The sequence below is a fragment of the Haliotis rubra genome, unplaced genomic scaffold (assembly GCF_003918875.1).
Source record: "Haliotis rubra isolate DU_JTF1 unplaced genomic scaffold, ASM391887v1 Scf70, whole genome shotgun sequence".
In the NCBI taxonomy this organism is placed as follows: Eukaryota; Metazoa; Mollusca; class Gastropoda; order Lepetellida; family Haliotidae; genus Haliotis; species Haliotis rubra.
In genome coordinates this window covers 1957280-1982823 of record NW_025767413.1, presented here as the reverse complement: position 1 = coordinate 1982823, position 25544 = coordinate 1957280, and the positions used below count along the sequence as shown (strand labels likewise).

Sequence of the window (25544 nt, the reverse complement as noted above, 5' to 3'; positions counted from 1 at the left end):
CACACATCTATATTGAAAATAAAACCATAAATACAGTGATCATATAAACTTAACAACACTCATATTCAGTTCTCTGTAGTAAGGAGGACCTGGAACAACGTGCCAGATGATGAACCAAACATGTCTGCCACCAGTAAACCCTCTATCTCCTGCAATACAAGCATTAACTTCCACACAGAATAATTTCACTTTCATCCTATGCAGACTACTTTAATTTATTCACGACTAGAACTAAACTGACCAAACTCACATCAATTCTTAAAAAATACTTAAGAGAAAAAAGGATACAATGTCTTTACAAAAAATACCTGTCCTCACCCCAAATGAAAACTGTCAGTTACAGTCTACGCTTCTTTTGTAGGTGTTGTCTAAACATTTAAGTGCAGTGTCCAGTCTCACAAAGTTATCTTAGTACTAATTTGATCGTTACTCCCATACTTTAACATTGGCTTACAAGTGATTTGTGCAAAGAGGCCCGTGATCAGATTTATTGATATGAACATGTAGAGTCTTGAGCACAGATTGTTCAGAATGGTGCCAGGTTCATCAACAAATGTGATAATGTAACCCTCCCGGACAAAATACTGAACTACTTCCTTACATTTACAAACTCCTACAGTATTGTCGCTACTGATTATATTGACACAATGTAGTGCAACTAAAAACACAACATGCACCTTTGTTATTATTAAAACTTGGTAGACCTTCCATCTCATATTTTCAACCCAATGCCTGCATACAATCAAACAGAAGATGGTAACTCACAGTCTATCTTCAGAACACAACATGGGCATGAGGATACATATTACTTCTTTTTTGATTTGTCGACCAAGACTGACTGAGTTTGGTTTTACGCCGCTTTTAGCAATATTCCAGCAACATCACGGCGGGGGACACCAGAAATGGGCTTCACACATTGTACCCATGTGGGGATTCAAACCCGGGTCTTCGGCGTGACGGGCCAACACTTTAACCATTAGGCTACCCCACCGCCCCTGTAGACCAAGAACATAGCACGGACTATATTAGTGCACATTTTAACTCGAGGTAGTCATGGACTACTACTGCACTAGCTGACTCAGATCAGCAAATGTAGCTCACTGCTTAGTGAACACTGGATATGTTGGTGTTGTGGATGAAGTCACAAATGTTTCTCTACCAGTTCTTGTGTGACACTCACAGCTAATCTCATGAAGCTTGGTATAGAAATAGCTAGTACAACACTGACTACGGTCAATTAAATGCTCATCAAGCATCTTAAATGAAAATGAACAAACCATGCCCGTATGCTTCAATGTGCATCAATAATACCTTAAACTTAATGAGCAATTTCTCCTATCCTATGGCAGATCTACCTAATGTTGAGCACATTTACATCAGTATTATTAGATTTATTTTCACAATCTGAGATCACTATCATGCAATTATCTCAATCTTTTCTAATAATATTCTTTTAACATCATCATATTGTTATGACATAAAATGCATATTAATCTCATGAATGGTGACATTTCTAAGTCTGCATTCAGCATCACAAACCATGATGAGAAACCGTCTACAGTAAATATATTATGCAGTTGTCTATAAGAAGCTGTAAACATATCCAGATGAACAAATCACAAACTACTGCCAGCAACAGATCACTAACAAAGAAGTGAAAACATGAATTGTCTGTCAAACGTCAACACAGAAGGACTTTAGCAGACAGCTGACAAACATATTTTTCTCTATCCTATGTTATTATTAAACACATTTAAACCTTCATTGAATTACTGTTCTTTACCCATTATGAGATCACAATTCTGTTCTTAGGTGATGTCAGGAATTAACTGACCATTCTGAATGTTCATTTACAAGTAAAACCAACACAACTGTAGGTCATTATGCAAAATTCTTCTGATTTTATCACCATAACATAGTTTAAGTCAGAGATATCCTTCTAATTGTTGATTCCTGAAGTACTATGAGCAGATTCCTGTGACGTCCCCATTACCATCTGTGTGTCACAAGTTGAATGTTGAACCGCTCGAGCAAGACACTGCAGTAACTGGTAATTATGTCAGAACTGTACAATCTCTGATAAGAAATAACAGAATATTTGGCAACAGATGTACACTATTCATTCATGAGGGTCAGACAATCTAAATTCTGAGTAAGAAAAAGGGTATTCTATACATATTCAGTCTGGTTAAGATCATGTATTATTTCATATGTGTGTTCATAATGTGTATCTACAAACTCAGTGTCAATACCTATTTGAATCATTACACGGACAAAAGACACAATAAATGATTCACATCTAAATACCAGGGGTGGAAATAACCCATTGCCCAATGCCAGAGTCCAGTGTTTTTTTCTGTCGGGCAAGCAAATTTGTATATCACACTGTACCGGTGTCCAGTTGATATTCCAATGTTAATTATGTTGTTTATTTAAAAAATCAACAACAAAATGGCCGGTATAGTGGAAAAATTATCAGGGCAAGTGATTTTACATGTGCCACTGTCCAGGAGTACACTAGCAATTTTGAAGTTATTTCCAACCCTGAATACTTGTGTTAACTTGTGTTCTGTACCTTATGGATAGGTAATGGTTGCCCAATAAATAGTGACCATATCCAAGGCTATCATGTCATTACAAAAGAACATTAAATATACTTTCATATTACCCTCAAGCAGCATATAGTTCGTAATACAACTACACCACAAGACAAGGTATTTACACACCTGCCTATATATAACAAGGAAGTTTTTGTACTACAGTAAAGTGACATGAAAGAAATGAATTTAAAAGGTCTTTTGTATGTCACTAACTTACAATTACACGTTCACAGAAACAAAATATTTTTGAAATGTCATTTAAAGCATCAATTCATCAAAGACATACTTCCACAAGTTCATCAAGGGCGTCTAAAATAGGTAAATATGTCAGCTTCTAAAAAATATATGTATTGATGGACTTGAAGCACCACGTTATTGACGTCCAAGAATAGCTCCACACACAGATACAGGGCGCTCATCACAATCCTGCTACAATGCTGTTGTGTATTTATGTGTACAGTTTCCAACACACTTACTCCGTAAATCCAACAATCTCTCAAAAGCAATATTGTGCAGCAGAACCAAATAGTGAGGGATTTATGTTGGGTGGAGGAGACACAGGGCTCCTTTCATTTCAGTATAAAGCAGTTTAAAAGTTGATCTAATTTTTACATTTAATGCACTGACATAAGCTTTCAAAAGGCTTGCTGTAACAGTATTGTAATCATGAAATTATTCACTTTATATTTGTATAGTGTGTAATATGAACATCAAAACACCCTTCACAAAGGTACAAGTGATTTCCTGTAATTAAGTCTGTTAAACACTGCTGTAAAAACAACTTAGCTCATAATGCATGGTTTGTGGAAATTTTCAAGGAGCTTAATGAAGAACTGTACATGTTGGGTTGATTTGAACTGGAACTGGGTGATGGCTAAACCGCAAACTAAATGAACTGATCTTTGAAACTTTCATTGAACTTTTAACAAAAAATGTTCACAGAAACAAAATATTCACAGAAGGACAGTGATCTGTTGCATTAACATCAAAGTAGGACCAAAGTAGCAGAAGACAGTTGTGTGACAAATAAATACATCTTCACGCATGACCCAGGACAGTCATGTGGAACCAAATAAAACCGAAATAACACCAAAAATTAACATATCAAATGTTTCCAAAATAGACCAATACATGGACAAAATAGGGTTAAAAACTAATCTCCATTTGATACTGTACTGAGAGGAATGTGTACAAAATATATCTTCCCAAAATAGGGTTATGTACAGTAAAAAGATAGAAATTTGTTATGTACAAGTCATCACAAGACATGAGGCAATTTGAACTCTATTATTGCAGTTAGTCTACATACCATCCTCACTTTCTCCAGGAACCATCATCTGCTGCGATACATAGAAGCACCATCACTTATTTCCAGCAGGGCCTTCAGCCCTGGGCTATGATAGCTCCTATATGTTACCAGGTTTACAGTTGTCATGACAGTAAATTTCCTTGTGTTTCAAGAAGCATCAAACCAGATCAAGCGACACCATCACGCCTCTGTATTTAAAACATGGATGACAGTTGTAGGACTATAATTATGTAAGAGTTCCAAGGAGCATCCATCCAGAGTACGCCATCGCATAAAAAGTTTACATAAACAAAATGTTCATCTCAGGTATTCAAAACTACTTTACTGAGAGAAGCTACTGGCAACAGATTTTGTGAGCAGACTTCTCGGTGTTTGTGGCTATAACCACTCAATGATGGATCTCTTTACCATTGTTTTCTGTCATAAGAGGATCCAAAGTCAGATCTGTTACAAAATGTTTAGCAAAACATTTATCATTATCAAAGCCTTTCATATGTGGAGACTGTTCCAAACGTTTTTTCAGACTACATGACTGAAGTATCATTTTCTGTAGATTTCTGCAACATATGGAGTATTAGCTAAAGTCACACATCTGAAATGTTTTTAGACAAGATTCAGTCTTTGGACAAGAGATTTAAGTCACCGACTGAATGTATCAACATCTAGCAAATAGTTTCCACAAGGGACAAAACTGACTGTACAGCAATTTGTGATGAGTGATGGGGCAACTACTGCATCCTGAACAGGAAGAAGATGACGGATCCTGGAGAACTTTCAGTCTACACATCAGACACTGAAACCTTGTCATTCCTAGATCAATGATATATTCTCATGTCAACATTGAATTATTTCCAAAAGATTCTTTCAAAAGTGTTTATTTCTGTTACTCGTGGCCATCATTCAAAACAATGACAAAGAACGGGACAATGACGCTTCGAAACAATTTCCTTCATCCCAAGTTAGGGACTGGTTGAGTATTTCGTAAATGTTTTTTTATATTTTTTTTCACAACATGTTAACGGATAATTAATCTCACCATGTTAAAATTTCAGAATACCATATTAGATCCTATACATGCTATATTCTGTACAGCTGTGTCACACAAGATACAGTCTGAACATAGTCCAGAAACACACATATATATACACTGCCTGCTCTACTGCACACAGAACAGTCACATAGTAAAACTGCGACCACATATACAATCAAACAACTGCATGTCACAGGTAATATTATTATTATCAAGGATATTAAAAGTGATTTGCTCCTGTGAAGGCCTATATATCACTGCTGTCATGCATATCACTCTTCCGTCACAGATAATTCCACCAGTCACAGATGATAGCGATGACATTGGTTCTCATGGAGGTTGACAGTGCTGAATATTTGATGCCAATCTTGCTGTCACACATAAATCAATACAGATGACATCCTTCTTTCCACTGACATGTTATGTCTCAGAGACAATCCATTTGTCTTGAAAAGAAACATGTTTGGTCAGTTCCACAGCTTGTCACTGACACAAAGAGGAATCAGTTGAAAGACAGAAGAATATAGTGTTATTGGAATGCAAGATCAAAAATGACTGGTCAGATAGTATTCTCTACTGATAGGACCCACTCAACACAAGCTAAAATATTATCTTAATTCTAAAACCTAACATTTCCTGTACAAATCTGGAACAGTAGTTTCTACAGCCTATGGATAGACAACTTTACCTATTGTACAGAAAATTTATGACAAGGAATATATACATACTAGAGGTTCACATACCACATCAGGAGTTGACAAGTAAATGCATAAAGACATATACAGTGAAACTCTGCTAGCCAGGACCCTGTTAAACCACAAACCTTCCACACAATTACTGTTGAGAAGGTACATCTAGATTAGCAGAACCCTTTTAGCTACAAACTTTCCAGATAATCACTGATAAGAAGGTCTATCTATAACAGTGGGACAGTCTTGATTAGCAGAACCCTTTTAGCTACAAACTTTCCAGATAATTACTGATACGAAGGTATATCTAACAGTGGGACAGTCCAGATTAGCAGGGTCTCACTGGATACTACAGGTATGGTCATTACATTAAACAGCCAGTCAGGCACACAGTATTTTGTCAGAGGTTCCTCTGACTGGGAGCACATATCAGGATGGATCTAGAAACAGGTCACATGGAAATGTGTGGAGAAGAATATCACTTATCAAAATGTATTTTCAATTTTCTGTTTATTTACACTGGAATGTTTATACAGGTATTAATTTGATTATTTTATCTGATTCAATGATATACAGTTGACGCATATTCACAAGACAGTCTTCAGGAAGTCAGTATCTGGCATAGTCTGGCTGAGATCATTGATGCTATATTCAGGACGTTATTCCATATATACCTGTCACATAGCAGTCAGATGGAAGGTAAATTAGTGTTAGAGGTCTCTTGTTTACTGTGTTCAATGAAACTGAAGCCTAAAGTCCATAATTAGTGAATAAATTATTCAATACTAAAATGCATTTATCTTTGAAATTTCTCTCAATCCTATTTTGAACTCACTAAATCAGAATGTTAATTTCAAAATCTAAACTCATCTTTCCTTGCAACTTTCACAAATAAACAGGAAAGGACATAATACATTTTTAAAACAAAGAAGAGTCAATAATGACTTATGATAATTTTACTTCCGTCAAGTGATGGCAAGTTTCTATTTTCAGTGGTTAAAGCCCTAAAATCATGTATTGTTCCACTTTCAAAATGTTAGAATAAATATGGCGCATATTCCAGATCTCAGCAGCATGAGTATCATCTACCGGTAATAATGGCTTATCATTCCAGAACAAGGTTAACTTGAAAGATGGTATTGCATTTACCTAACAACCTTATATCTGCAATGGACAGATGCTTCAAGACACGATCCAGTAACAAATTTCAGTAGTACTAGCGTTCATGCCAAAAGAAAGATGCTTTGTAAATTAATAGGTGACTCCTGTTTTTAGTGGTACTGTGGCTTGTAATGCCTCTTGAAGATTCTGTAATCTCTGTCCAGGTACTTCGTAGTGTCGTCTCCCTGCATGGTTGTATTGAGACAGTTTATGTTTCACCACCACCAGCACTGTTGCATTGACAACACGATAACTCCTTAGTAAGCAGCTCCCTCTTAAATTACCTCGTGACCAATCTTTGCCATATTGGTCCCAGTGCAAAGATTGTAACCCAATGCTGCAATATATTGCATAAAAACATAAAATCCCCATTGATGTGCATGGCAATAATGAAGATGATGCTTGGTTTGTCATGAGATAGTCTTTTGTGGATTTCCATTTGCACCAGGAATAAATCACAAGGTTCACATACGTTGTTGCAATAAGTCAGTGTTGGCAGAAATAATCCATGATGGACATCCAGCTTTACACATCACCAGGACTCAAATTGGACTTGATTATGTTTGAAAGGATCCTTCCAATAATCATGTTCAGAGATCCTTGAGAGGAACCAACAGAAGCTGAAATACCATAAGCTGAAGACCTGACAGTTAATCAGTATTAATCTAATGATGGATCTGATGGTCCCCACATCTCCATCCAGGTTCTAATGATTGAAGGTGACGAGAGCAGCTCCTCCTGTACCTCCAGCACACATCACATGCTCCTGGTCCCCTCCCTGTAGCCCTGCACTATGCTTTCAGCTTGGCTTTATAATGTTGTTTGGAGATGCCATTCAGAGGTTTCTGTATATGTCCATTTGGTTTTTTGCTGTTCACAAACAGCGTCTCCTCCTCACTTGAGAAGTCGGATTCCGAGATCATCACACTGCTGTTCTGGATCTTACCTGCAATCACATCAAAGCAATGACAGGAATTATAATATATGGCTTTCTTCGAACTCTCTTCACTTATTCAAGTAAAACTATACCACAACAATTTCCACATATAAATATCTCATCTATATATTCACTGGCTACCAACACTGGCTGTAAGAGGTGACAAGCAGATATGGTGGTCAGGTTCTAGGACTTGGTTGCTTCATGTCATTGTATCCCGATGTGTGGAGTGTTCCTCACAACATCACCCACTGGATTGTCTGTGACTTGATTATTTACAAGACAATGGCACAAACATGAAATGTAAGAAATGTAGGAACAACTTAAATAAAGTCCCTCTCTCCTCCACACTGTCATGGTGGCAATCTGCAGCACTCACCTTTTGGCATCAGTTCTAGCTTATTCTTGTCTTCCTCATCATCTACCTCTCTCAGTAGAGAATATCTGTGTCGTTTACGTGACTTCCAGCGGCACCTGGCAAAACCAAGTTCCCCATCAACTAACATGTTACACTGACATTAACAGATCAAGTCACAGAATAAATAAATCAACTAAAAAATTCCCATGTTAACACAGGCCACACCAATCAACTAACATGTTAACACAGGCTACACCCATCAACTCCCATGTTAACACAGGCTACACCCATCAACTCCCATGTTAACACAGGCCACACCCATCAACTCCCATGTTAACACAGGCTACACCCATCAATTCCCATGTTAACACAGGCCACACCCATCAACTCCCATGTTAACACAGGCCACACCCATCAACTCCCATGTTAACACAGTTTAACACATGCCAGACAACTCCCATACACAACACAAGCTACACACACCCATCAATTCCCACACCCATAACAGAGACCACACCCATCAGTTCCTATGTTAACAGAGACCACACCCATCAATTCCCATGTTTACACAGGCTACACCCATCAATTCCCATGTTAACACAGACCACACCCATCAATTCCCATGTTAACAGAGACCACACCCATCAATTCCCATGTTAACACATGCCATACCCATCAACTCCCATGTTAACACATGCCACACACATCAATCTCCCATGTTAACACAGGCCACACCCATCAACTCCCATGTTAACAGAGACCACACCCATCAATTCCCATGTTAACACACATCAATTCCCATGTCAACACAGGCTACACCCATCATCAATTCCCCATCAACTCCCATGTTAACATGTTAACACATGCCACACCCATCAATTCCCATGTTAACACAGACCACACCCATCAATTCCCATGTTAACACATGCCATACCCATCAATTCCCATGTTAACACATGCCACACCCATCAATTCCCATGTTAACACAGGCCACACCCATCAGCTTCCCATGTTACACATGCCAAACCCATCAACTCCCATGTTAACACAGGCCACACCCATCAATTCCCATGTTAACACAGGCCACACCCATCAACTCCAATGTTAACACAGGCCATACCCATCAACTCCCATGTTAACACAGGCCACACATCAACTCCCATGTTAACACAGGCCACACCCATCAATTCCCATGTTAACACAGGCCACACCCATCAACTCCCATGTTAACACATGCCACACCCATCATCGTTCATTTCAACATGTTTGATAATCTGTATACCAATATTTCAAAGTTTTCCACAAGTTCATAATTTCACATTTCTAGTTGGGCAATAGTGCTCTTATTCTGCCTAGTCTTTTCAGATCATTGCTATGGATAGCTCAAATCCATGACTGAAGGTTTTTTTAATCAAATATGTACCAAACGAATTAAGAATTTGTTTATCATTATTTATAGGAGCATTTTACATATTACAAACAAACTTTACCTGGTACTCACTTCGCCATTCACCACATGATGCCAATTACAGACTAACAGACCAGGTTACTAGGCATAATAAACCTGAAGCTGTTACAAAACCCAAACACCATAAATACAGTCCCCATCACAGCCCATGGTAAAAGCCTGGATCAAGCAGGAATGACAAATCACCAATGAGGGAGAGGGATGGTTTGGGAGTGGGGAAGGACCCATTATAGGTGACGGTTGTGGATGAGGGAGATGGGTGCAGGTAAAGGAGGGATCAATGGGATGAGACAGGTGTTGATAGAGGAAAGAATCTTTACCCAACATGCACAGAGTGATCCAACATCCACCAAAACACAAACCCAGGGCTCCCCTTGTTCTTATTGCACATAACCAGTCAAGTTCATAATGTAATCAGCAAATCTTATTTACGCACATTTTCTGAACTTAACCACAAATATCATATCCTTCAACAGCTCTTATTAACATTTCCATGGAGTCACTGGTAAAAAGATTCCAAAGCATGTAATTCTAACCACTGATTCAAACAAATCATATGGGGAGTGAGTGAGTTTATATCACTTTAAGCAATATTCCGGCAATATCATGGCAGGGGACACCAGAAATGGGTTTCACACATTGTACCATGTGGGGATTCGAACCCGGGTCTTCGGCATGACAAGTGAACGCTTTAACCACTAGGCTACCCCACCGTCCCAATTATTTTTTTAAAATGGTACTGTAAGATACAAGAGTAGAAATCATCACATCAAGGGGCATAACTCTTACTTTCTGATTATTATTAACCCTTAGCGAAGTCTCTCCACATATATCTTACTAGATGAGTCTCGTGAGGTTTTCACATGTATATGGACTATGTAGAACTGATTACATGATACAGTGAATAAGAACAAGAGGATGGTGAGCAGATGAAACAAAGCTGAGTAAACGAACGTACAGATAAACTGGGACTGGAGAGTACCTGTAAGTCCTGTAAACAACAGTCACCATCTTAGCAAACTAAACACTGGTAGCACTGGGAAACACCACCACCAATAAAACACAGGACACTCCAATGTAAACATGGACAAGGTGGAGGATCACTGGGTCAATCTGTAATCTACTCCCGTACTTTTAACACAGACGTACTGTAGTCGAACAATAGTGAATGAGTTTAGTTTTACGCCGCTTTTAGCAATATTCCAGCAATATCACAGCAGGGGACACAAGAAATGGACTTCACACATTGTACCCATTTGGGGAATCGAACCTGGGTCTTCAGCGTCACAAGTGAACACTTTAATCACTAGGCTACCCCACTGCCCCTAGTCAAACAATAGCCTGGTTAATATTGACTTACTGATGTCAAATCAAGGTCTCTTTTGTCAAGCATGTCAAGCTAATGAGCACCACTGAGCACATTATGCTGTAAATTAACTGCTTGATATAAATCAATTATTAGGATTTTTTGTTTTGTTGCACATGGCGACAAGGTTGTTTGTCAAATGTCAATAATGTTTTGGGCCATAAGTCAATAAGTCATTCAGTCATCAAGGCTGTTGTCATTACATTTATAGACTACCTATTTCCACTGCTCATGACAACAATGTTAATGTGGTCAAATATGATAAGCAGGATATAACATGTGTCAGCAAGGGCCACATATCAAACAAATACTTTGATACAGATGTCAACCAGAACACTGAGTCACATGTCTAGCATGATATTTGGGTACAATGAGTCAAGCATGGTCATGTCAATCAATTAATGTGCTCAAGTCAGTTGGGTTAATCAGGTAAGATCATGTTCCTTCCTTTCGTCCCACTGCTTTAAAAAAACATTCCTTATGATTCACAAACTCTAAGTGTGATATCTTCACCTAAGTTTTACGAGTCATGTTTGTAACAGATCATATGAGAGCTTGAGTGAAACCTCATGAACTTCATACAACTGTATTACTTCACAGAAATGAAAGAAAAAGACTGTTATCCCAAACAACATCTCACATACATATTTTGATATCACATTCAGAAAATTACCTCAATCAAAACAAGGATTTTTCAAATGTTCAAAACTTTGCTTTCAAATTGGAAAAAACACATATTAATATGATAAATGATAATGTTTTCTTTAATTCACAGGAAAGGGTCAAATAACTAATGAAATAAGAAACAGGACTTAATTTGACACATCGAAAATGAGATCTGAGTCTAAGTTAAAGAGGTTTAACTATGTTTGAAGCTCTCATAGCGCAATGATTATCAATTGTTACTTCCACAGTTAGCCCTAATTCTCTTCAAGACAGAGTAGATTCAGCTGAGGAAATGCAATGCTGTGCTGTGACACTAGCAGCACACGTCAACAGGGACAGGACTTCTAGACGCTAGTATCTACACTAACATACACACACAAAAACATAATTATCTGGACTTACCTTTTTGATCGTAAACAGCAAATAATGCCCCACGTTCCCCCAGCAATACTAACGACTATAACAAAGCATACAATCACAACGTAAAGTATGCTCCAATCTGAAATACAGAAAACATTACTTCATTATTGACAAGTCACCATTAAAGGGGTGGTTTAACAACATTTGTCTGTCAATCACAATTTCCTTGAAATTACTGAAATGTCTCACTACAGAGTGAGAGAGTGAGTGTTGTTTTACACTGCTGTCAGCAATACCCTGAGAGGGAGGCCCAACATGGTATTCACACACTGGACATGAGTGGGGAATCAAACCCAGACCTTTGTTGTGATAAGCAACTGCTTTGAACCACAAGGCTACCCTACTCCCCATTCTATTTGAGACATTAAACACTGTGCACAATCAAACAGAAGCAAGTTTTTCTGGTATGTTACTGTCAAAATATTATGTCTGGCCATGTTAAACTCCAATCTTCAAGTACATATTGTCCTCCCTAACTGTAGGGTGCAAACTAATTGATGCTTTCAGCTCCAACTATGTCTTCAAATAATATGTACATGTTGAAACAGAATTTCACTTAACTTTTGTTTCAAAAGATATATTTCTTAACAATCCATAGATACAGTTGTTGAAAGAGTGACAACATTTACTGATCTACGTTTTGTCTTTAGTGTGAGGTACGTTGGTACACTATCAACACTTACCACAATTGCTTTCTTTTTCAAAAACATATAACTTGAAGAAATTCTGCATCCAGAATGCTTCACAGATGCACTTCTTGGTGTGCAGGTCACAGTGGCCATGACCCGAACAGTTGTTCTGGCAGACTGGAACACAAACATTACAACTGCAAAAAGTGCACCAAATATCGCCAGAAAACCCAATAGAACCCAGTCTGTTTGACATCTGATCTACAGAACTCAGTCTATCATCTAATATACAGAACCCAGTCTGTTTGACATCTGATCTAAAGAACTCTGTTTATCATCTAATATACAGAACCCAGTCTGTTTACCATCTGATCTAAAGAACTCTGTTTATCATCTAATATACAGAACCCAGTCTGTTTACCATCTGATCTAAAGAACTCTGTTTACCATCTGATCTAAAGAACTCTGTTTATCATCTGATCTAAAAAACTCAGACCATTTACCATCTGATCTAAAGAACTCAGACCGTTTACCATCTGATCTAAGGTTTACTACAGAATCACTTAACATTTCACATTGTACTCTCAAATGATGAAGGTCTGTTACTGTGAATAAGTTTCCGAATAATATTAGGATGACTTTGGAGAACAGTCGATACTACATCACAGATTTGAAGTACCATACACAAATTAAAGAAACTGATAAGGGGAAAATACTCTAGCATCACAACCTGTCATCAATAAAGGGGAAATAACTCTTGTGTACTTACCAACTGTATCTAAACTTATGACTCTGTAGTCTATTACTGAGGACTCTGACACCAGCTTCCTCTTCAAAACACGCAACATCTGCGGCCCCGAACGCACCTCCTCCTTGTTTCCAAGTTTAGACTTCACCAGGAATGTTATATGAAGGCTGGAAGGACAATGTTACACCTGTTGGGCCCCAACACAACAATGTTTCAAGTCGTTGAGACAGGTACAACATAACTTCATGAAAGTCTAAGGTGAGGTGGAACTACATTCCACATCTGGTATGTATTTCCAATCTCGGTCTGGATCTTGTAATTAAGGGAAACAAATTTTGATATTCTGGCAGGACCTGTTGTTTATCTGTTCTGATATTCAACGTAAACTGAAAAGTAGACTAAATAGATCGCTTCCCCATCACTTTCTTCTTGAATGCTTTAGATATACTTTATTTCCTGGATCACGGTTCAAACCCAAAAAGATACCCCGGCTCCAGGGATGAACATGCTTCAGCCCTCTGATTGGCTAGCCTGAGAATGGCATCATCCATCCATCCATTTTCATCCATCCATCCATCCATCCACATACATACATACATACATACATGCAAATACTTGTACAGCGCCAATATCCGTAAACCGCTCAAAGTCGCTTTGGCTCTAAGATGGTATTGATATCACATAGAGTTCAAATGCTTCAGTGAAGAAACAAGTATTTAGATTTGATTTAAAAACAGCTACATCTGGTTGTGTTCTGAGGTGAGATATTGACAGATTTTTCCCTAAATTAAACAAGTAAATGCAAAACTGAATATGCACAACTCAAGGTGTTTGAATAACTTGAAGATCTTAAATATACATGAGTAAAAACAAGCTGTTGTGCTCCAAACATTTGTACATCTGACTTGAAACAGGAGGATGGGTAACCTTGTATGCCAGTTTACACTTTATCCATGGATGATGACATATTTCATCTCACGTCAGGTTTGACTTGTAGACAGTAACATAGTGATCTCAGTGGACACAGACGACCTGACTGCTGAAGCTGGTGTTTACTCACTGTCCTGATGTGTAGTCCTGCCCCAGGTGCTGGATGCTGATGATGGTGTCACCAACTTGTGATGACTTGTGGAGCAGCAGCTGAAGCTGGTTTACCAGGTTGTTCTGCAAGACAAAAGTCAGTGAGTTCCGTTTAATATAGCTCTGAAATGTACCTCAGTTATATCATGGCAGATCAGTTTCATTGTGAGGGGAAAGGGCAAATCAATGCTGGTAATATATGTTCAGCATTTTGGGGGGACCTATTAGCACTCCTGTGGTGCTGAGATTCCATAATCAATAATCCGAGAAAATCTGGAATTCAAACTGCGACAGATTTTGAACAGCTACAGGATACAACTCTGCACAATGAAATGGTGGTGGCTTAGCAACTGGGTCTCATGCAACACACTTGAAATTGAAAAACAACACTTTTCACAGTGTTTACACAGTAGAATGTCAAAATATGGTTTGTGGAAGAATATCATATTCAAGATTTCATACTTTGTAGATCATAATATAAAGATAAACATGAGATTAACTCCTGCATGGTATTTAATGACTCTTACTTTTTCTGAAGAAAGTAGAGTATGTATATGTATGTTTTCTTCTTGTGTTACTTTTTTTACTTTTACTTATGCCCAACACTGAATTTTCTTAACACACATCTTACAAATTGGGTGTTTTGTACCATATGTACATGATTAAGCACCTGATAACCAGGACAACACAAGACTAATTTGGTGCAAAAACTGAATGAACAGGATTTGTGTTAATATTACAATTACTTGGTGAGGTGTATGAGGTCACAAAAGCGTTTCTTAAATCTGAAAATTATTCATGATAAAAGCCTGCAATCATGCACTTTCAAAGAGACTGGATAGTTTTGTTTTTACCTTGACAACATGCCAAGTCTGCTAGGTAACCTAGACCATATGACACAGTGTATAGCTAACTCACCTTGTTCTCCTGGGTGAAGTGTTGGATGTCTACATCAAGCAGCATCTCAATCAGGTCACCTTTGTGAGGATCTGACAAACACATTAGCCTGAGCTACAGTACCTACACTTTACAGGATTATATTGGTCATGTTCAATGGGTGAACCAGTCATGTGTGCAAACAGACACATGTCACTAGTTATTGCACTGAACGTGTCACATGTTATCGCATTCATTTCCCAGTGAATGTAAACAATTAAGCCACACCCATCAAAGTGGACTTCTTTCACCATGGCAGATTGTCAGAGAATCCCATTTACAGTCAATGGAATATTCAGTTTGGTTTGGTTGGTTTGTTGTTTAAAGCCACACTCAGCAATATTCCAGCTACATGGCTTCGGTCTGTAAATAATCTAGTCTGGACAATCCAGTGGTCAACAGCATGAGCATCCACATATTCAGGATCACTCAGAATGTATTCATGGTAACTGCTACAGATATATGTCACATTAATACATAAGCTGTATAGCAAGTCAACCAGTCACAAAAATATCAGCTGAAGCAAGCATTTTGCCTAAGATTTTTACTTTGATTTTTAAGGAATAGAAATTAATTGCCCTGGTTGAGCTGAATACTTTTGCTTGTAAACAAACACAATTTAGCCTTGACAATGATTTCTTGATTAGAAAATTCATATATGTGCCGAAGAGGTATGACAATACATCTGCTATTAATGAGATTGAAGTAATTCCAATGTGTTATATATGTGGTACCAACCTTCCTTGACAATGACAGAGGCTGTGTCTGAGCTGGACAGCCCTGCTGCATCCACCACAGACAATTTGAATATGTAGCGGCCTGCCACAACATTGCTGAGCTGCAGCACAGCCTGGTGGTTGGACCCATTCACTACATCCTGAAGGAAGGCAAGAGAGGACAACTCTTACTGACAAACATAGGTGGCATTCACTTTGGGGAATTGGCAGTCCAGGCAAATATACTAGCACTAATTCTGTAAGTTCAGGACTCAAAAAAGAATTTCATCACTATTTAATATAATAGAGAATCTGTAAGTATCACAATGCACACTTTACAGCATCTCAACATAGACTACAGCTGGAACACAGTGTGTTTTGAAATATGAATGACACAGGAGATGATTGCCCCTGAAAGAACTATTTCCAAAATGGCTGCCTGATTCAGTCATTTGTCTGCAAGTGGCATTTTGAGGATCTAGTATATTCATGACAACGTTGATTTCTGGATGTCAACTTGGTATTTCAATTGTATTTCAGTACTATTGTCTTATCAAGTAGTTGATTACGGACTCTGAAGATAGTTGTACTCACTCCTGCAGCTAGACTCTTCTCATCACGGACCCAGTCGTAAGACTTGATACCAACATCATCATGTGACCTGGAGCCATCGAGTGTCACGGTAGCCAAGGGGAGATAAACTACCTTGTCCCCTCCTGCATTAGCTACTGGAGCCTGGTTGGAGTCTGGTTTAAAAAGAATACTACCAATGAGAAGGATCTACAGCTTACTACCATATTTGATGTACACTCTTACAATTATCAAGATAAAACATACATATTACTTGTGATTGGGTTTTCATAAATTACAATGAATTGTTCAGTAGCAAACTGACAGTGAAAAGTGTCAATTCTAACAAAGTGGGCACAGGAGTGAGTGGGTTTAGTTTTACGCCTCTTTTAGCAATATTCCAGCAAATATCACGGCAGGGGACTCCAGAAAGGGCTTCACACACTGTACCCATGTGGGGAATCGAACCCGGGTCTTCGCCATGACTAGGAAACACTTTAACCACTTGGCTACCCTACAGCCCCTGTAGGCACAGGAAGAGGGTGCCCACCCACTTATGGTATGCTTGATGATGGATGCCATGAAATGTTTACCTGATACATGAATGAGAAACTTTCACAGTTTAAATATATTCTAAGTGATACAATGAGAATGACAAGTCAATAAACTATGTAGCCTTAAGCTTATGAACACATACTGGCCACATAAAGAAACTGTGCACACAGAAAATATAAAGATAGGCAGACGCGTCTTTATGCATAAATAAAGGTGTGAACATAGCAAGTATTGGAGACAATCTAACGCCCATGCAGGTGTCAGGCGACGTGACGTCATTGATGGTGGCCTATGGACTTGCAGCTGCACACAACATGTGAAACTCAGAAAATGATGTCACTGTCGAAAGCTTGATCTTTGGTCATTCAAACGTTCACAAATTCACATGAGAAATCACATGCACATCATGCCAAGTTAAGATGTGCTCAACGTCATGAAGCCATTGGAATGGTTCGAGCAGGCATGAGCCAACAACAGGTGGCAGCACATTTCCAATGCCATCGTAACACGATATCTGCATTGGTCAGGCGTTAGGGAAACAGTAATGACGTCGCCGACCACCCATGTTCTGGGCGTCCCCGAGTAACGACGCCAAGACAGGACAGATGGATTCGGGTGACTCATATCAGACACAGGTTCCAGACGGCAATGACCACGTCCCAAACCATTCCCCAGGCCTTCATTTGGAAAATTTGGTAGCCTCTATGCGTCGCCGATGCACTGCTGTGCTTCACGCGCATGATGGTCATACCCATTATTGACTTTGTGACTTCGACATGTGACCCCCGACTCAATTTTGAACTTCTGACGTCATTGTTACGGACATTGTTCATGTTATTTTGACATGTTGTTGAGGCCCGATACTTCAGCTTATAAAGTGTCTACATCATGTTGTCTTTTCTGTGTTGTATTCCAATTCTGAAGGAATTTTCTGTGTGCAGTTTCTTTATGTGGCTAGTATATATTGTTATGTTTTCCATGGTTATGTAACTCCAGTTTACTTATTCCAGCTATGTACACAGGTATGACTCAAAGGTCATTAAACTGTACAGCAAGACAAATTGAGTGGATTTGGTTTGGGTTGTTGCCCTCAGCACTATTCTAGCTGTATGGCGGCTTTCTAAAAATACTCGAGTCGGGACCATACAATACAGTGATCAACAACATGAGCATCAATCTATACAATTGGGACACGATGACATGTGTAAACCAAGTCAGCAAGCCTCCCGTTAGTCGCCTCTATGACAAGCATGGAGACCAATTCCTACCCAGATCTTCACGGGTACTAATTGAGTGGAATGTCATAGGTTTGGAAGATGGGGGCTGCCGATCTGCTAGAAGGTTTGTGTAACAGTTTTACTGTGCCCCTGTCTAGGAGCAGCTTCAGTGACCCAGACACATCCTTACTTTCATGTACAGTCACTGTGAGGTCCGCTGAACTGCTAGCCCCGTCCTCATCCGTCACAGTCAGGGTGAAGGTGTACTCGCCAACCTCTATCTTCCCTGTCCCCATGGCAACGGCACGATCAGAATTCTGGATGGTAAGTGTAGGCCCTCTGAAATATGCAGCGACATCAAACATGTTGAAACTGATGCTGCGGGCAGATGAGCATTGACAAACGTTTGGCTTGCAGAACCGGTTTCATGAACTACATGTACTGCCTTGCTTGAAGACATAAGTAACATCAAACTTTATGAATAAAATGTATAATAACTTCTGGTTAATTGCATTAATTGCATTTAGTCATGTTTCATGTTTTCTTATTTACTCATTGACTTTGAAGATGCAAATCAAACAGTTTTCATGAAAACATCGTCCTGATTACAAGGTATGAATGCACTGGATACACTGGCCTGAGCTGATGTAGCTTCTTCTTAACAAGTCCATTCTGGGTGTCACCAGAGTGATCTTCCTGGCACGAAACCATACTCACTTGTTCACTGGCCAACTGACCCACTCACTGATTCACCAACCCATCCATCCACTTACTAACATGCCCACCTACTCAACAATACACATATCATCATGCCCATCCACTCCACTACCTGCCTATTGATAGGCCCACCTACTCATCTACCAGCCCATTAACATGCCCACCTACTCAACAATACACATATCAACGTGCCCATCTACATATCAACATGCCCATTCACTCACCTACCCGCCTATTGATAGGCCCACCTACTCAACAATACACATATCAACGTGCCCATCCATCAACATGCTCACCTACTAACAACCTATTAACATGCCCACCTACTCAATTGATAGGCACCTACTCAACTACACCCACTTACCATATGCGCCTACTCAACTACCCACCTATCAACATACCCACCCACTCAACTACCAACCTATCAACATGCCCACCCACTCAACTACCCACCTATCAACATGCCCACCTTCTCAACTACCCACCAACATGCCCACCCACTCAAACCAACCTATCCACCCTCACCAACCAACATCTATCAAACTACCCACCCTCACCAACCCATCTATCAAACTACCCACCCTCACCAACCCATCTATCAAACTACCCACCCCTCACCAACCCATCAATCAAACTACCCCACCACCTCACCAACCCATCTATCAAACTACTGCCCACCCCTCACCAACCCATCTATCAAACTGCCCACCCCCTCACCAACCCATCTATCAAACTACCCACCCCTCACCAACCCATCTATCAAACTGCCCACCCCTCACCAACCCATCTATCAAACTACCCACCCTCACCAACCCATCTATCAAACTACCATCTACCCATCCAAACTTCACCCCACACCAACCCATCTATCAAACTACCCACCCCACACCAAATCCCATCTATCAAACTGCCCACCCCTCACCAACCCATCTATCAAACTGCCCCACCCTCACCAACCCATCTATCAAACTACCCACCCCCACCAACCTAACCCTTACCCATCCATATCAAACTACCTACCACCTCACCAACCCATCTATCAAACTGCCCACCCCCTCACCAACCCATCTATCAAACTGCCCACCCCCTCACCAACCCATCTATCAAACTGCCCACCCCTCACCAACCCATCTATCAAAGTACCCACCCCTCACCAACCCATCTATCAAACTTCCCCCACCCCCACCCTCACCAACCCATCTATCAAAGCTGCCCACCCCTCACCAACCCATCTATCAAACTACCCCACCCCTCACCAACCCATCTATCAAACTTCCCACCCCCTCACCAACCCATCTATCAAAACTGCCCACCCCCTCACCAACCCATCTATCAAACTGCCCACCCCTCACCAACCCATCTATCAAAGTACCCACCCCTCACCAACCCATCTATCAAAGTACCCACCCCTCACCAACCCATCTATCAAACTGCCCACCCCCTCACCAACCCACCTATCAAAATGCCTGCCTACCCACCTATGACCATGAGCACTCACTTACCCACCCAAAATGACCCCAAGAGAACTGACCCTTTTTGTTTCCAGGCATAGGTGGCTATCTTCTGGTCATCTGTGCTGTTACTGCCGTCCAGTATGAGGTTCTCCCTGGGAAGACTGACCGTCACCTTCTTTAGCGTCCTTGCAACTGGGGCGTTGTTAGTTTCTACAGTAGACACATGAGTATGACATCATAATATGACATCACGTGTACTTACTCAGAAGCAGTGAGTACTATTAAGTTAATGAAGGCTGAAACACTTCATAGCATCCTAATTTGAACTCTATGGTACCAGAATCCCAGAATTGTACAAATGCAAGAAAACATCATACATCACACAAAAAACTTCAATACTTGTGAAAAGGTAGCCCTAAACATACTTATTTCTTTTACTTACAAAACTATTTCAAAAATTTCAACAAAAACCAATGTTGTTACAATTTTCTGTTCAGATCTATTTTGACCATGAACCCAGTAAATTATCTGTTTACCAACTAATTGAAATGAACACTTTGAGATTAAGTGAAAGATTTAACAAAATTGTTGTTATGATAACTTGGAAATTTTAATATAAATTGTATATTTATATACTTATCCTATCTCACAATTTGCACTTCTCTCTCTTGCTTCAACGCTGAGTGGAACGAATGAGAACTTTTCCTGTAGGCCTCTCTTGTCCATACGCCCGTGTTCCCCAGGCTGCTTTCTTTATAGGACAGGTCCCTAGTCCCTGGCTAAGCATGCAGCACATTCCCCTGTCTACCCACTTGACTACCTCAGAGTGATCATTCTCTTCTTGGAGCCAATGACAGTTATACGTAACCGTCGTAATCTGAGTAGAGGGGAGGCTGGGTGGGCATCCATCGCGTGAGATAGGATAAGTATATAAATATACAATTTATATTAAAATTTCCAAATTTTTAAACTTATCCTATCTCACGATTTGCACTTATCCCACGGTCTGACGGCGGATCACAGATTACCCTAAGTCAAAAGGGACTGACAGTATACACTGTATAGGCTAATGACAACCGTAGATAGCAATGAACAAGGGAGGCTGGATCTGACTAGCATAGTACTTATAGTAGTGATGGGTTCTCCTGAACCCCTTGGCTTACTAGGCATCATCGCTCCTAAGGAGTGGGTGCTCCTGAGCAATGTGGCGTTCGGCCGCAGCAGGATCTGACTAGCATAGTACCTATACTATTGATTGGTTCTCCTGAACCTCTTGGCGTACTAGGCATCATCGCTGCCAAGAGTGGGTGCTCCTGAGCGATGTGGTTTTCGGCTGCAGGATCCGACTAGCATAGTACCTATACTAGTGATGGTCTCTCTGAACCCCTTGGCTTACTAGGCACCATTGCTCCCATGGAGTGGGTGCTTCTGAGCAATGTGGTGTTCGGCAGCAACCCTCGCATACGCAAGAAAACGCAACTAGGCAAGTCACCTTGCTTCGCCACGATTTATCAGAGTACCCCCGTAATTACGACTAGTAATCGGGTCCGCACCTGCTTCGAGACAGCCCCCCAGACCCCATCACGAAGAGGGGAAAAGGAAACTGAATCGGAAAACTCACAAGTTTAACGTTCAGTACCAAAACAACACCACATGACTTCCACTACTTACCACAGTTACCGGTAGGTCACAATGGTGTGCTAAGGTACTTAGAGCTAGAAAGCTACGAAATCCATAAGGAAATCGGGAAGGACTCACTACACTGACGTGATTGCTCCGTGGAGTAGAGATCAGCAAGCGAGATTGTTGAACACTTCTACATCCGTAGGGACCAACAACAAGGTAGGCCAAGAACTACCAAGGTCACTACGTGCGATGGTTAGTTCGAACCCATTGACTTACTAAGCACAACTGCTCCCAGGGACCGGGACTCCCGAGCAATGTGGTGTTCAGTCACTACCTTCATGAAAGTGAAAGGACTCAGCTTAGCGTGTGTAATCAGTCGCATTACCACGGTTTCCAAGGTACCCCCGTAATAAAAGTCTAATGACCAGCCCAGCTTCGAAACAACCCCCACAGACACCGTCCCGAGGAGGGTGAAAGGGTAATTGAATTGGAAAACTCACAATTTTAACGTTCAGCACCACAACATCATCTTATGACTTCCACTACTTACCACAGTAAAATCACATAGATGTGTATAGGTACTTAGGAGCATGAACACTACGAAGTGTAACACTTCGGGAATGACCCACTTCACTGATGTAATTACTTCATAGAGCAGACGACAGTAAGTGAGGTGGCGACTCTCCAGAGTCTCAAATTAAATTGAGAGGAGAAATCAAAGTCCCGGAAGAATCGAAGACACAAATCAGAAATAAAATTCAGAATTTTATTCAGATCCTACACAAAGCAGCAACGAACGCAACTGGTGATCATCTGCGCTGAAGCTGATGGTTGTACCGAGTGGCGAACAGGTCTGGTCGTGATACAGGTAGATCTTCAATTGGAATATCAGAGGCAGTTGTTTCCACTCCGTGAGTGACGGGTGTTTGGGACGTGACAGGGCATCGGCAATGACATTCCTCATCCCGGGAATGTGTCGGGCTCTGACCACTGTGTTGAGTGAATCGATCAGATGATAAATTTGAAAAAACAGCAACTGAAGCAGAGCTGCTGATCCTGTCAACCCCTGACGGTTTATGTATCAAACTACCATCGAAATGTCTGATTGAATCAGTATATGAGAGGACCATAGTTCAACTGCCCAATGCCGAACGGCGAGAATGACAGTGCTGAATTCCAATTCGTTGATATGAAGGGCCCTTTCTCCTGATGACCACTGCTAGGCCACTTGATAGAGAAAGTGAGCATCCCAGCTTGAGAGATGCGTCGATAAGTAGGTGTTGAGTCGGTATGAAGGGCACCATAGAGACTCCAATCGCAAACATTCCACTTGTTGAGCAACCAACGAAAGACTGAATGTAGTTGTGCAGGAAGACGAATCAGCTCCCTGGGGTTGTCGTCCCCGATGTATGGGCACAGAAACATCTGAAGAGGGCAAAGCTGCAGCTGGCCCCTGTAAGTCAGCGCTTGTGCCGACGTCAACCACCCTAGTAACTTCTGCCACTGGCGAAAAGTTGTGGGTTGGACCATCACTAGTGGTACGTTGCACTGAATCTTGTCCCACCTCTCCAGGGGCACAAACATTATGACCTGTCGTATTGAATATTGACTGTGATCTGGATCGGTTTCGAAACGTTTAAATGATCTCTGCTGATGGAGAGATCTAGAACGATCAGATGAACCTGTGAGGTGAAATGTTCCGGCCGAGGTGAATTGGTTCAACAGGTGAATTGTTTCGGTGAAGAAAGCTGTTGTGGCGAGGCGAACTGTTTCAGTGTGATGCATCGAATCAATGATGTGAACCGTTTCAGCGATAAGAAACAGTCTTATATATGGCGAATTGAGTCGATGTCGTGATCCAATACGCCTTGGCGAAATGGTTCGGCCTGGTGAATCCATTCGGTGTTGCGAATCGATTCAATGTGGTGAATCAGTTCGGCGATTTGATGGTGTAGATCGGCTTTGTGAGTCAGCTGGCAACACAGAGCGGTTCGATGAGGGGAATGACGAGTAGACATCTGATGATGGGAATCTCCAAATGATGAGCAGTTAATACTGGTCGTTAAAAGAGGGGTTTTTGTCGGGTGATGAACGGTTGAAGTGTAACGAGCTCTGTCTGCCAGCCAACGGGAGCAAGCATGTCTCTATGCGTCTAAAAACGTCCTTGATAAGGAGCACATTCCCGACAACGTTTGCTTCAGGAACACAGGTCACACATGACGAGTGGGGATCCGAGGAAGAAAATATTGTTACAGTGTGTGCAAAATTACGCTACTTAGGGTTAACTTCCCATGATATATTTCTCATGTTAACTTTTAAGGAAAACTGAGAACTCTCACAATACGTCCACACAGTGGTGCAACAAGAAGAAGAATGATCACTCTGAAGTAGTTATGTGGGTAGACAGGGGAACGTGCTGAACGCTTAGCCAGGGACTAGGGACCTGTCCTATAAAGAGAGCAGCCTTTGGAAAAGTTCTCAATCGTTCCACTCAGCGTTGAAGCAAGAAATGTAATTTTTGGAGTAAAATTGATATTTTATACTTATCCTGACTCATGCTCTTTTTGCTTGTCTTCTTCTTCTTGCGAACATAGTGGAACACTTGTATCTCCCTATTGAAGCTCCCTTCAATTTAAAATCACTAATTAGTATTCACCACGAGGTTACCTCCTTTCCTGGCGGGGGGCGAGGCCACCCTCTACCCATGTGCCTCACTCTCTCCTCATATACTGAGCCCAACATTTGAATTTACAGGAAATCCAAAGTGTTATTTGGGGAGGATGGGAGGGCTGACCTCATGAGTCAGGATAAGTATAAAATATCAATTTTACTCCAAAATTACATATTTTTCCTTATCCTGACTCATGCTCTTGCTTGTAGCATCCTACGAGACGGAGGTGGGAATATCTAATACTTTGGATTTTTAATAATTAGTGATTTGAACTGTGATGATTGTAATAACCCTATGGGAACTTCATAAAGGCACTGAATTGATGAATTCCTGCTGCTAACTTATCAGCTGCCATATAAAAGGTTATTACCATGTACTTATTATGATAAAGTATATATAACATTAATACAATGCTTAAGACTAATAGACTTAAGCTTGTTAATATGCTAGTATAAACTCCTTAGAGTTTGTTAGCTAAAATACTTTAAGATATAACATAGTACTAAGCTTAAGATATGATTAAACTTAAGCTAATTATATAATAGCAAACTCTTTAGAGTTTGTTAGTTAATATACTTATATGATATAGATATAATGCTGAGCTTAAGATATGAATAAGCT

The 25544-nt window shown here is 40.4% G+C and overlaps 1 protein-coding gene across 1 annotated transcript in view; it reads right to left on the bottom strand.

Annotated features, from left to right (window-relative positions):
• Positions 1-4768: 4768 nt before the first annotated feature.
• The window catches only part of LOC124258751 (dyslexia-associated protein KIAA0319-like protein), a 104777-nt gene continuing 84001 nt past the window's right edge, over positions 4769-25544 (bottom strand). The window contains exons 14-25 of the mRNA XM_046692833.1: positions 20704-20836; positions 18646-18794; positions 16708-16859; positions 16136-16274; positions 15380-15450; positions 14442-14545; positions 13403-13548; positions 12688-12810; positions 11987-12083; positions 10535-10543; positions 8106-8200; positions 4769-7735 (exon numbers count right to left, since the gene is read on the bottom strand). Coding sequence (XP_046548789.1) covers positions 7581-7735; positions 8106-8200; positions 10535-10543; positions 11987-12083; positions 12688-12810; positions 13403-13548; positions 14442-14545; positions 15380-15450; positions 16136-16274; positions 16708-16859; positions 18646-18794; positions 20704-20836 — 1373 coding nt within the window. The 3' untranslated portion in view covers positions 4769-7580. The remainder of the gene's footprint in view (positions 7736-8105; positions 8201-10534; positions 10544-11986; positions 12084-12687; positions 12811-13402; positions 13549-14441; positions 14546-15379; positions 15451-16135; positions 16275-16707; positions 16860-18645; positions 18795-20703; positions 20837-25544) is intronic.